The 11,973-nt window shown below is 48.7% G+C and overlaps 1 protein-coding gene across 2 annotated transcripts; it reads left to right on the top strand.

Moving 5' to 3' along the window:
• The first annotated feature begins 2,886 nt into the window (after positions 1-2,886).
• Positions 2,887-11,889, top strand: LOC131904157 (CAMPATH-1 antigen-like). Of its 2 annotated transcripts, none has more exons than XM_059255143.1 (3): positions 2,887-2,944; positions 10,277-10,413; positions 11,493-11,889. In XM_059255143.1, the coding sequence occupies exons 1-3, from the start codon at positions 2,902-2,904 to the stop codon at positions 11,676-11,678; spliced, it is 366 nt and encodes a 121-aa protein (XP_059111126.1). In that variant the 5' UTR covers positions 2,887-2,901; the 3' UTR covers positions 11,679-11,889. The 2 variants fall into 2 exon arrangements, with proteins under 2 accessions (XP_059111126.1, XP_059111127.1); XM_059255144.1 differs by lacking the exon at positions 2,887-2,944 and adding an exon at positions 5,211-5,232.
• The last annotated feature ends 84 nt before the right edge of the window (positions 11,890-11,973 follow it).

Here is an 11,973-nt window from a genome sequence, read left to right as displayed (position 1 = left end):
CCTCTCTTGAAATCCCACCCCTTGGTACCGCCCTGCATCTCGACATAAAAACCTCATTTTAAGGAAAAACCCTCCCTTTCCTCTGGCTCTTCGCTCTCCTTCTTCCCTGCCATGAGGTGTGCACACCTCCGCTTTTCGTCTCCTCTCTTCTCTTCCTCTCTCTCCTTTCTGTCTCTTTCTCTATTATAATATAAACTCTTTCCCTGCAGATGCAGCACCTTGGTTGTGAATGAATGTCGCTGTCACCGCCACTGCTGCCATGCCAGCATGGTGTGTCTTGCCTGTCGCCCACCTCTGCATCTGCCCTGCATGCCAGCATGTCTCCCTGCACTGCGCAGGATACCCTCGGGGTCCCAGTGCAATATCCTAATGCTACCGACGCAAAAGGAACTAGCGACAGTTTATTTAGGACTGCACACTTTGTCCTCACCAGGCCACGGTGTGACCTTGGACACTTTTACGTTTCATTTCCTTAGCTTGTAAAATGAAGATACTGCCTACCTGACAGGGTTGCTGGGATGGTTAAGTGATGTTATTGCAAAGTACTTAAGAAAACACCCGAACAGATGTTTTCAAAAATATTTCTTGCCAGGCAGTGGTGGTACAGGTCTTTAATCCAAGCACTCTGGAGGCAGAGGCAGCTGGATCTCTGAGTTCAAGGTCAGCCTCGGCTACAGAGTGAGTCCCAGGACAGCCATGTGGATCGAGAACCCGTTGGGAGTCTAATGCCAGATATCCTGCATACCAGATATTTACAATAAGATTCATAACAGTAGAAAAATTACAGTTATGAAGTAGCAACACAATAATTTGATGGTTGGAGGTCACCACAACATGAGGAACTGTGTTAAAGGGTCACAGCGTTAGGAAGGCTGAGAATCACTGCTAAGCTCTCCTCAGAGTCACTTTCCCACCCTTGTCACTCAGTGTACCATCCTAGAGACCCTGGAAATCTCTGAGGTCGTCAGCTCCAAAGAAGCCTTGAGTGCTAGGAGACCTTGGAGACCCATCTGCATAACTGCCACACTGCCCAGCACACCCTCTTTACTTCTGGGATGGAGCTCCACTGCTCTCTCTGCTGGATGCCTCTTTATCCTGTCCACAGTCTGAGTGCCTATTCTTTGTTCTTTTTCTTTCTTTCTTTCTTTGTTTTTTTGTTTTTTGTTTTGTTTTGTTTTTTTTAGAGACAGGGTTTCTCTATGTAGCTCTGGCTGTCCTGGAACTCGCTCTGTAGACCAGGGTGGCCTTGAACTCCTGAGTTCTGGGATCAAAGACATGCGCCACTGCTGCCACCACCACCACCACTGGCTGAGTTTCTATTCTTGAGTGGACAGAATCTACTTGACTTTTAGATCATTTCCTGAAAGATGCTTATCAAGTCTGGCTCCTTTGTGGTTAAGTTTCTTGGACGCTAGCAGCTCAGGGAGGAAGTAAACAAAGAGAGGGAGTCTAATTCTAAGTTTATGGAGTCCCTTAGAATAAAACCTAGCAGCTGGGTCAGCGGTGGCACATGCCTTTAATCCCAGCACTTGGGAGGCAGAGGCAGGTGGATCTCTGTGAGTTCGAGGCCAGCCTGAGGTACAGAGTGAGTTCCAGGACAGGCTTCAAAGCTACACAGAGAAACCCTGCCTCAAAAAGCCTAAATAAATAAATAAATAGAAACTAGCGCTAAATCTCCTTCCCCCTCTTTGCCACCCCTACAGCCACCACCTCCGATGAAGCCTTTATGTTCTAAGTCCTGTCCATTACTCTCCTCTACTTCCAAGCAGCATGCTCCTTCCCAAGTGTGGGACACCTTCCATTGCTCCTCTAGAATCCCTCTTTCAAGAGGCCACTCAGATGCCCCTCCTCCAGGAACCTGCTCAGATGCCCCACCGTCCTCCAGGAACCTGCTCAGATGCCCCTTCTCCAGGAACCTGCTCAGATGCTCCTCCTCCAGGAACCTGCTCAGGTGCCCCTCCTCCAAGAACCTGTTCAGATGCCCCACCCTCCTCCAGGAACCTGCTCAGATGCTCCTCCTCCAGGAACCTGCTCAGATGCCCCTCCTCCAGGAACCTGCTCAGATGCTCCTCCTCCAGGAACCTGCTCAGATGCCCCACCCTCCTCCAGGAACCTGCTCAGTTGCCCCTCCTCCAGGAACCTGCTCAGATGCCCCACCCTCCTCCAGAAAACCTGCTCAGATGCTCCTCCTCCAGGAACCTGCTCAGGTCCTCTCCCTGCCCTTAAGCAGACCTATATTCTACTTTAAAGCCTGATACCACGATGACCTTCCCATTCAGTTTTGTGAACTACAGTGACCCTTCCCATAGGCAGTGGCCTATGAAAACCTGATGGAAGAGTCCCTTTCTCATTCATCTTGCCTCAGCTAGTGAGTACTGTAATGCCCTCGAGTGAGCAACCCCCCACAACAAGACCACCAAGGAGCCAACTTCCTATGTAAGAACAAAAGGTTTCATTTTTTTCCAGCCTAGGCAGGGACCTCCCCAACACCACTTTATAGTAGGTGAAGAGAGGGAAGGTCCCGAGCACTCACTTTAAGGGGTTTATATAGGAAAGGGTCACATGCCGAATGTTACATATCTCGGGAGCTAGGGATGAAGTAAACATAAGGTTACTAATTGCTAACAGGATTCAGGGTATCTATAGAGACACAAATTTTTATTCCCTATGTCCTGCTTTTGTTGACACATTCAGATTTATTGTTGCAGTCCTACACTCTCTTGAGTTCAACTTCTGGTCATTCAAGCCCATTACTCCTTATATCTTGTTTTGCCAAGTCTAGGATACACAGATTTATTATCCTAGCCTTATCTTTCCCATAGGTTCAACTTTTGGTCAATTCAAAAAACCGCTGGTCAGCAAATACCTCTAGAGGAAGAAGGGGGAGAAACATCTTTCAAGATGGCTGCTAATTTCTCCCTTTCAGTACCAATAGATTGGAAGAGTAAGTAAGCAAAAAGGTGGATGGATGGATGGATGGATGGATGGATGGATGGATGGATGGATGGGTGGATGGATGGATGATTTACCTTGATAGAAATTTGAAGACAGCCTGGGCTACATTGTGAGTTCCAGGCTAGTCTAACTACCAGAGTGAGATCCTATCTCAAAAACAGCAGCAACAAAGATTTACCTTGACTATTCCATGGTGCTATTAAGTTATACTTCTCTCCATGAAAATTAAAATCTTAGGGCAGATCACATGATCACATTGTAACCTGTGCTACAACACCCTGCCCTGCTTTATCCCAGTTCATCATGGACAAGCAAGGTACATAGTGAGTACTTGTTCTGTGTGGGCCTGTGCTAGGCCCTGGGGACAGTTATTAAAGAACACTGTGCAGCTGTGCTTGGTGGCATAATATTACATGCTGTGATCCTGGACTCACGGGGCAGAGGGGAGAGGATCACAAGTTTAGGGGCAGCCTGGGCTACACAGTGAGACCTTGTCTCAAAGAAGGGTTGGGGAGGAGGAGAGGGGCAGGGGAGAGGTATTCTCCCCCTCCCCCATCTCCTCTCTCCTGCCCCTAACCCTTGAGAGAGAATGCTGTGCAGTTGGGATGGGGTGGCAATCTAAGGTGCTGTGTGTCCACAGGTCTCCACCAAGTCTGAACATGAACAGTTCCTCCCAGTGTCCAGTCCTGACCACTCATCTGGATGCACTTTCTCCCTTTCTCTCTTCTTGCATCTTGATTTCTTCCAAGTTTATGGAGCCCAGAAGTGGCCAGTCTTTTTTGTCTTCCCCCTGTGAAGGTCAGCTCATGAGTAGAGACCGCGTCTTTTTGTTCACAGCTGTAGCCCCATAGCCTAAACGGAAACCAGGAGCAGGCAACAGCAGGTAGTTGAGAAACAGTGCATATGGCCAATGGTCTGCCTTCCACATTAGTTGTATCCAGTCTAAGGTTAACCCTGTCCACTGTGGTTTTCTCTGCTAACACTGTATTTCTCAGTTCTGAGATCTACATTTGGTTCTTTTCTCTGTTTCAGCTATTTTTTGGTTTGGGTTTGGGTTTTTTGAGACAGGGTTTCTCTTTGTAGCTTTGGTGCCTGTCCTGGATCTCACTGTGAGGACCAGGCTGGCCTTGAACTGAGAGATCTGCCTGCCCCAGCCTCCCCAGTGCCGGGATTAAAGGCGTGCGCCACCACCACCCGGCTCGGCTATCTTGTCTTGTATGTCTTTGAAATAATCCAGGTGCAGTTGCTGAAAACTCATATTAATAATTCTATTATCTAGACTCTCCTCTTGGATGTTTGTCCTTTTCTGTTTTGTTGTCATGCTGTCCTCAATCCGTGACGGCTGGGCTGTTGTTTCCTGTTTCACTTTTGTGCTGGGTAATCTTATGTCAACTTGACACAAGCTAGAGTCCCCTGCAAGGAGGGAACCTCAATTGAGAGAATGCCTGCATAAGATCGGGTGGTAGCCGGGCAGTGATGGCACATTCCTTTAATCCGGGCACCCACTTCGCTGACTTCAATTTCTGGAACCTGTATGGTGGAGGGAGAGGGCCAACCTCTGTTCTCCATATGTGGCCTTCGGGAGGTACCTAGGTTTAGAAGAGGTTGGGAGGTTGGGCCCCAGGATGGGATGAGTGTCCTTTTAAGAACAGGAAGAGGACTGTTGGGATGGCCAAGGGGTTTAAGGCACCAGAATCAAGAACAGGAAGAGACCAGAGCCCTGGTCTCTGTAGTAAGGGAGGACGCAGAGAGAAAAAAGAACCACAAAAATGATTATTTTCCTCTTTTGAAGGTACAGAGTTTATGGCATCCTTTTAGATGAACCTGAGCTACAACAGGAACCAGGAAAACAGTTATGTCATTAAAACTAGGTTCAGCCAGGCATGGTGGCGCATGTCTTTAATCTAGCACTCGGGAGGCAGAGGCAGGAGGATCCCAGTGAGTTCCAGGCTAGCCTGGTCTACAGCACTAGTTCCAGGACAGCCAGGGCTACACAGAGAAACCCTGTTTAAAAAAACAAACAACCCCCCCCAAAAAAAACCCAAAAAACAAAAACCAAACAAACAAGAAGATCCAGCAGTAAGGTATTTTCTTAATTAGTGATTGATAGGGGAGAACCCAGCCCATTGTGAGTGCTTCCATCCCAAGGAAGCAGACTGAGCAAGCTATGAAGAGCAAGCCAGCAAGTAGCACTCCTCCATGGCCTCCGAATCAGCTCCTGCCTCCAGGTTCCTGCCCTGTTTGAGTTCCTGTCCTGACTTCCTTTGAGGATGAACAGTGAGTTCTGTAAAACTGTAAGCCAAATAAACCCTTTCTTCTCCAACTTGCTTTTTGGTTATGGTGTTTCATCGAAGCAACAGAAACCCCAGCCAAGACAATACCTTCACCCTGCCACCCAGAGGCCAAGTGTGAGCTTGCCTGCTTGTTTGGGTCTCTTTTCTTCTTTCTTTCTTTCTTTCTTTCTTTCTTTCTTTCTCTCTCTCTCTCTCTCTCTCTCTCTCTCTCTCTCTCTCTCTGTCTTTCTTTCTTTCTTTCTTTCTTTCTTTCTTTCTTTTTCTTTTCCACAGGAGTTCTCTCTGTGTAGCCCTGGCTGTCCTGGAACTCACTCTGTAGACTAGGCTGTCCTCAAACTCGGAGTTATCTGCCTCCCGAATGCCGGGACTGAAGGCGTGGGCCACTGCTTAGGTCTGTTCAGTTTCTTAGGTATCTCTTCTGGAAGAGAGAAATACTTTCAGGAGCGAAACATCCCAAATGCAGCCTCCCTGCTCTCAGCCCATGCATTCTTTTCTACACTGGTAACTCCTCAGTATAGAGCCAGGGCTTGTCCATAGTAACCAGACCAGTCAGTGCCAAGGCTTGGCAGTGGGGTGAAAGTGGACACTTTAACTTTCACTCATTCTTTCAGTGGTCCCTGACACCTGTTAGTCCCATGTCCTACCCTTTGATGGGTTGGAGAGGTGACAAGTCCTAGCCCAGAGCACAAAAGGCAGTAAAATCTTCTGTTGTTGTCTATTGATCTGTGTCTTGTTTTGTTTGAAACAGGGTCTCATGTAGCTCAGTCTGGTCTCAAACTCACTATGTAGCCGAGGATGACCTCAAACCTCTCCTCCGTAGGGCTGAGACTACAGGGTTGTACCGTCACACCTGGTTTTACGTGCTGCAGGGCATGGAAACCAAGCTCTTAGGTCTTTGAGGGGAGTATCTTCCCAGCACAGTAGTCTTCAAGGTAGCTGAAGCAGCTCTTGAAGGTGAAAGGACACCTCCATCTTGGAGGGAGTTTTACAGAGGAAGCAGAAAGTTTCTCTGGGCAGGGGCTTTGGGTGTGAATACTGGGGAAGGGCAGAGGAAATGCCTGGTGTCATTTCCTGAGGCTGAGGCAGCCAGGGCAAGAACAAGCAGGGGTAGGTGAGGGCTAACTAGGAAGTGGTATGTATGCACAGGGTAGTGGAAGATGTTACCAAATGAGCTATGAAGCTGAGGAAGAAGGCTGGGGTAGGGGGTGCTTGGTCATTATACTGAGGAATTTGGTCTCCATCCCTGAGGAGAGGCATGGACTCTCCTGCTTTGTCAGGGCTCAGGAGTCCACCTAGATAAGGTGTCTGATGGAGCACAGCCATTGGGAGGTCAAGCCTGTAATTCTAGCACTAACTTTGCCTTACCCTCAGTTTTTCCATCTGTCAAATGGGGCTTTCTTAGAGCCCTCTCAGCTTGGCAACCTGTCTTCTGTCTATTCAAATACTGTCAAGACAGAATGTAGCTGCTCAGAGGCCAAGAGAGGAAATGTCTGAAACCCTCCTTCTTTTCTTGGTTATGGACAGACAGCAGACATCTCTCCATGTCCAAGTCCTCATGACCCTTAAAGATGTTCCCAGAACCCTGATGTCCCGTCCCGTCCCACCCCACATTACACCCCCACCAACGGTAGCGCCACATCAGACCTCACGTCTCAGGATCTGAAAAGGATACTTTGGGGCTTTGCGAGATAGTATTTCTGGGAGTGTAGGTCAGTAGTAGAGCACATGTTTAGTAAGAACACATATTTATTGTGCAGTCATGGGTTCAATACCCAGGGCTGGAAATATAACTAAGTAAAAATGAATTTTTATTAATTGAAAATAACTAAATAAAAATAAGCCAGTCAGTGGTGGTGCATGCCTTTGATCCCAGCACTCGGGAGGCAGAGGCAGGTGGATCTCTGTGAGTTCAAGGCCACTGGTCTGCAAAGTGAGTTCCAGGGCAGCTAGAGTTGTTAACACAGAGAAACCCTGTCTTGAAAAACCAAAAGAAAAAAATAAATAAGTTTAAGGGGTTAGTGAGATGACTGGATGGGTAAAGGTGTCTGCCGCCAAGGTTGGCGACCTGAGTTCAATCCTCAGGACCCACACTGTACAAAGGAACAAGCCAGCTCCTGAAGCTGTCCTCCACACACACACAGTGGCACGTGCGTGCCCCCCAGTGATACTTCTTAACAAGTTTACATCCAGGCTGGAGAGATGGCCCAGCGGTTAAGTGTGCACTGGGGCTCAGCCGTGCTAGCTTCTTTTCAAAAGTGAGGAGAAAATTGTCCAGTCGGTGGTCAGTTTTCAGCAGGACACTCTTGGGCTTTGGCATGGGCCTCTGATTTCCTGCTGCTGTGTACCTGCTACTTCCTTGGCTCCCAGGCATCCCAGGAGTCACCTCTCCCTGGGAGAGCAGGTGAGAACCTTCGGGACTGAGGGTAAAAGCAAAGAAGGAGATCTATGGGAGGGGCTGACTGTCACACCCCACCTCCACTTCCTGCCTTTCTCCCTTAAGCTTGATTCTCACTTTTTTATTCCTCTCAGCTTTATCACAGGAGATCAAGGTCCCTAAAGCCACCCAGGTTTTACCTAGGCTTGTGACAAAGGCCCTGACCCAAATAAGAAAAGTCCAGGGGAATCCCCTTCACCCTGTGGCATACAAATACAACACCAAATAGTCAAAGCCAGAGAGCATGGATGAGGCAGGAGCTGGGCTGCTGAGCCAAGGAGTCAGGATAGGGAGTCAGGAGTTAATCAGGGACTGGGAACTGCCTGCCTAGTTTGTGTGAGGGCCTCAGCATCACATTAAAGGGCAAACAAAACCACAAAAAGGACTCCATCAGTGCACTCGAGAAGAGCCCTGGAAGTTCCATACATGGCTTAGGCATCAGACAGACCTGGACTCAAGTTCAAATGATACACTGGTTGTGAACTTGGACAAGTCATTTTTTTTTCATCAGCCAAATGGGGATAATTATTTCCCAGCATCACTGAGACCGCAGTTGTTTTTTGTTTTGTTTTGTTTTTTAAATAAGTTAGAGCACTATCCAAACAGTCTGGGGGACTCTCCCATAGTGCTGCCTCGTCCTAGTTCCTGGGTGCTAGCCTGCATTTGCCTGCTTGTTCTCACGGTGGTGCCCACTCATCCCTCCCAGAGTGCCATGAATAACTCAGCTCCTTTCTTCACCCAAATCCCAAAAAACGAGGGCCTAAGAGACTTCAGGAAGGGGCTGGAGAGATGGCTTAACAGTTAAGAGCACTTGCTGCTCTTGCAAAGGACCTGGGTTCAGTTCCCATCACCTGCATACAGCCAGCTATAACTCCCGTTCTAGGGCATCTGATGTCTTCTTCTGGCCTCCCCAGGCACCACGCATGTACATGGTGCACATATGTACATGCAAATGAAACACACACTTTTTGTTTTTGTTTTTTTTGAGACAGGGTTTCTAGCCCTGGCTGTCCTGGAACTAAATCTGTAGACCAGACTGGACTCAAACTCAGAGATCCACCTGCCTCTGCTTCTCAAGTGCTGGGATTAAAGACATGCGCCACCACTGCCCAGCGCTCACACACATTTTTTAAATTTATTTTTTCAAATATTTATTGAAAAATAATCCACTTGAAATGAAGAGCCTGAGGCCCAGAGGGAATAAGGCCTGACTTAAAATTAACCCATCCTCAACACCCTGAATCTAAGTGTCCTGAATCTAAGTGATCCTGAGCTTTCACAAAACTGATGGCAGTATCCACCCCACTCTCTTAGTTCCTTTGTCTGTTTCTAGACAGGCCCAGGTAGCACAGGCTGGCCTCGAAGTCACTGTCTATCTGTGGCTGCCTTTGATCCCTCCTCCTGCTTCTACCTCCCCGAGTCCTGATATTACAGGAACTCAATCTTTCTACCATTTATTTAACAGTTTCTAGTGTTGGGTAGTATTACTACACAGGGGTTTTGTTGATTTGAGACTGGATCTTACTATGTAGCTCAGGCTGTCTTGGAAATCACTATGTAGACTAGGCTAGCCTTGAACTCGTAGAGATCTACCTGCCTTTGCCTCTCAAAGTCTGGGATTAAAGGCATGCTTCCACATGCCTGGCTAGTACTCTTTAAAATAAATAGTGTGGCACTCTCCTTTGATCCCAGCATTCAGGAAGCAGAGACAGGTTTGTTGTCTCTTTTTGTTTCTTAGTGATTTATTTTTATTTTATGTACATTGATGTTTTGCCTGTATATATGTCTGTGTGAGACTGTTGGATCTTCTGGAACTGGAGTTACAGATGTTAGCTGCTATGTGGGTGCTGGGAATTGAACCCAGGTTCTCTAGAAGAGCAGCCAGGGCTCTTAACCATTTTTCCATCCCCTTGTTGGCTCTTTTTAAAATAAGTTATTAGCCAGCAGGGTGATGGAGGCCTGTAATTTCGGCACTCAGGAGGCTGAGACAGGAGGATCCTGAAATTAAACCCAGCCAGAGTGATAGAGACCATGTCTTAAAATATATAAATAAAATTAAGGATTATCACTGGTGTGGTGGTGGTCCACGCCTTTAATCCCAGCACTTGGGAGGCAGAGGCAGGAGATCTCTGTGAGTTCGAGGACAGCCTGGTCTACAGAGGGAGTTCCAGGACAGCCAGGGAGGGCTACACAAAGAAACCTTGCCTCAAAAAAATTAAAAAAACAAAAATAAAAATAAGGATTATCACTGCATTTGATCCTCCAGCATCTTCTCTCTCTCTCTCTCTCTCTCTCTCTCTCTCTCTCTCTCTCTCTCTCTCTCTCGTTAAAGACTGAGGTCGAGTTGTCAAACGATGAAAGCAAACTTCCGTGGCCAGGACATGGTTCCAAGCCCAGGCAACGCTGTGCACTGCCCTCTTGTCACACTCATCTCCTGCCTGGGCTTTTGAAAAGTCAAAATTCAGCTACCAAGTCTTGGAAGCTTGAGGCTAGTTCCATCCACCCACACGTTTGAAAGAAGGTAGCTCCCTTCCCCGCCCCCAGGCCCTCCTTTTCTCCTCCCCTCACCCTCCCTATCTCCTCTGCCTCCTAGTTCAAAAGCATCCAAACTCAAAGAGGCCTGCAGACAGCCCTGAGCTCATCTCTCAAAGCTGCTACCAGAGCCCAGGAAGATCCAGAATGAACGGCTTCCTCCTCGTCTTCACCATCAGTCTCCTGGTGGCAGTTCAGGTAAGGACATTCCGTAGACCCCTGCCTCCAACACCAGGCCTCTACTGATGGGCTGGGCTAGGGTCAGGGAGGGAGTGCAAGACCCTGGGGGAGCTAGTCTTCTACCACCGGGACAGACATAGATGGTCACCAAGAGACCACCTGGGATATACCAGGAGGGCCTGTATGCCTGGCCTTCCGCTTCTCTTAGCGACCACAGACTGCCCTCGGGGAAGCCCATGGTCCCACGTGGGGAAACCTCATAGGATGTCAGCTACATGGAGGCCCTCAAAGGGTTCTGTGCAATTCTGGGTCATGGTGCGTGGAGAGGAAGCCCTGTTGAGGAGAGCTGCAGGAACAGTCCTTTTAGCAGGGGTGAGGAGGTGGCTGAGGGACTACCACAGGAGGCAGGGGGTCCCTGCCCCTGCTGTGGAGAAGCCTTCTTGTGTGGGAATACAGAGACGGAAATCTCTCAGTCAGCCTCTGAAGCACTCTGGGAGGCAGTCTTCACGGCACCTGTGTGCCCAGAGGGACCTGATTAATACAGGAAATGGAGCCATCAAGTTCTTGATCAAGAACATCTCGATCAAGCATCAAGGGCAGTTTGATTGGCACCAAAACTAGTTTGATTCCCATCAAGAGCAGCTTCAGTTGCTGCCCGATCAAGCATCAAGGACAACTTGTCACATCTGGTCACTCTGTCAGTGCCCTTTTCACCCAGCCCTGGCTCATGTGACACTCCAGGCTATGATGGACTCTTCTTGACAGGAGACACACTGGCGTACCACAGACCCAGAAGCACCCCCATGTCTCTGGTAGGGGGAACCCTTCCTCAGGCTCAGGTCAAGGATGGGTTTCTGCTTCTCTCTGTGCTGGAAAACCTGGTGGCCTGAAACATGACAGGAAATTTCTGTGGGGATAGGAGAATGGCAGGGCCAGAGACGGTGTCATCACTGCCTGTGATGAGGCAGGAAGCCAGACATCCCAACAGGGCCTCTGATGGAAGCTTTCCGGAGGCCTAGAGTTGGGGAAAGGCACTAAGGGGGATGAGTTCTTTCCATGAGGTTCAAAGCCCCCTGAGCCCCACAATTCTCTTGTAGATACAAACAGGAGTCTTGGGACAGAATGATACCCAAGCGAAGCCTCTGACTCCCGCTGCTGGCGGCGTCACTATCAAACTCCCTGCAAAGCCTGCAAAGGGCGGAGCCCCGTCACTCATCAACGTGGGTGCCTGCAGCTTCTTCTTTTTCGCCAACACTTTCATGTGTCTCGTCTACCTCGGCTGAGGTGATGGTGTCACTTCTACAGCCCTGTGCTCCTCAAACAGCTACTACCATCGGTAGCAAGAGATCCCCCAACCCAGTCCTTGGAAAGGGTTGACACCAGAGATCCCAGGAAGTTAAAATTGATGGCCAATGGCCAAAATGGGGAGGTACTAATGGAAGGGGCCAAGTAACACCCAGCTGGGGCTCAATAAAGTTATGCTTATGCTTAGAAGGGGCCCCACATGTGGTCACTGGTCACTACTGATCCCAGGAGTCACGTGTGCAGCAGCATTAGGAGCTTTGTGTGGTCATTGGC

This window comes from Peromyscus eremicus, chromosome 2 (genome assembly GCF_949786415.1).
Source record: "Peromyscus eremicus chromosome 2, PerEre_H2_v1, whole genome shotgun sequence".
Classification (NCBI taxonomy): domain Eukaryota; kingdom Metazoa; phylum Chordata; class Mammalia; order Rodentia; family Cricetidae; genus Peromyscus; species Peromyscus eremicus.
The sequence above is the reverse complement of the archived record's forward strand: the minus strand, read 5'-3'. Positions and strand labels throughout refer to the sequence as shown.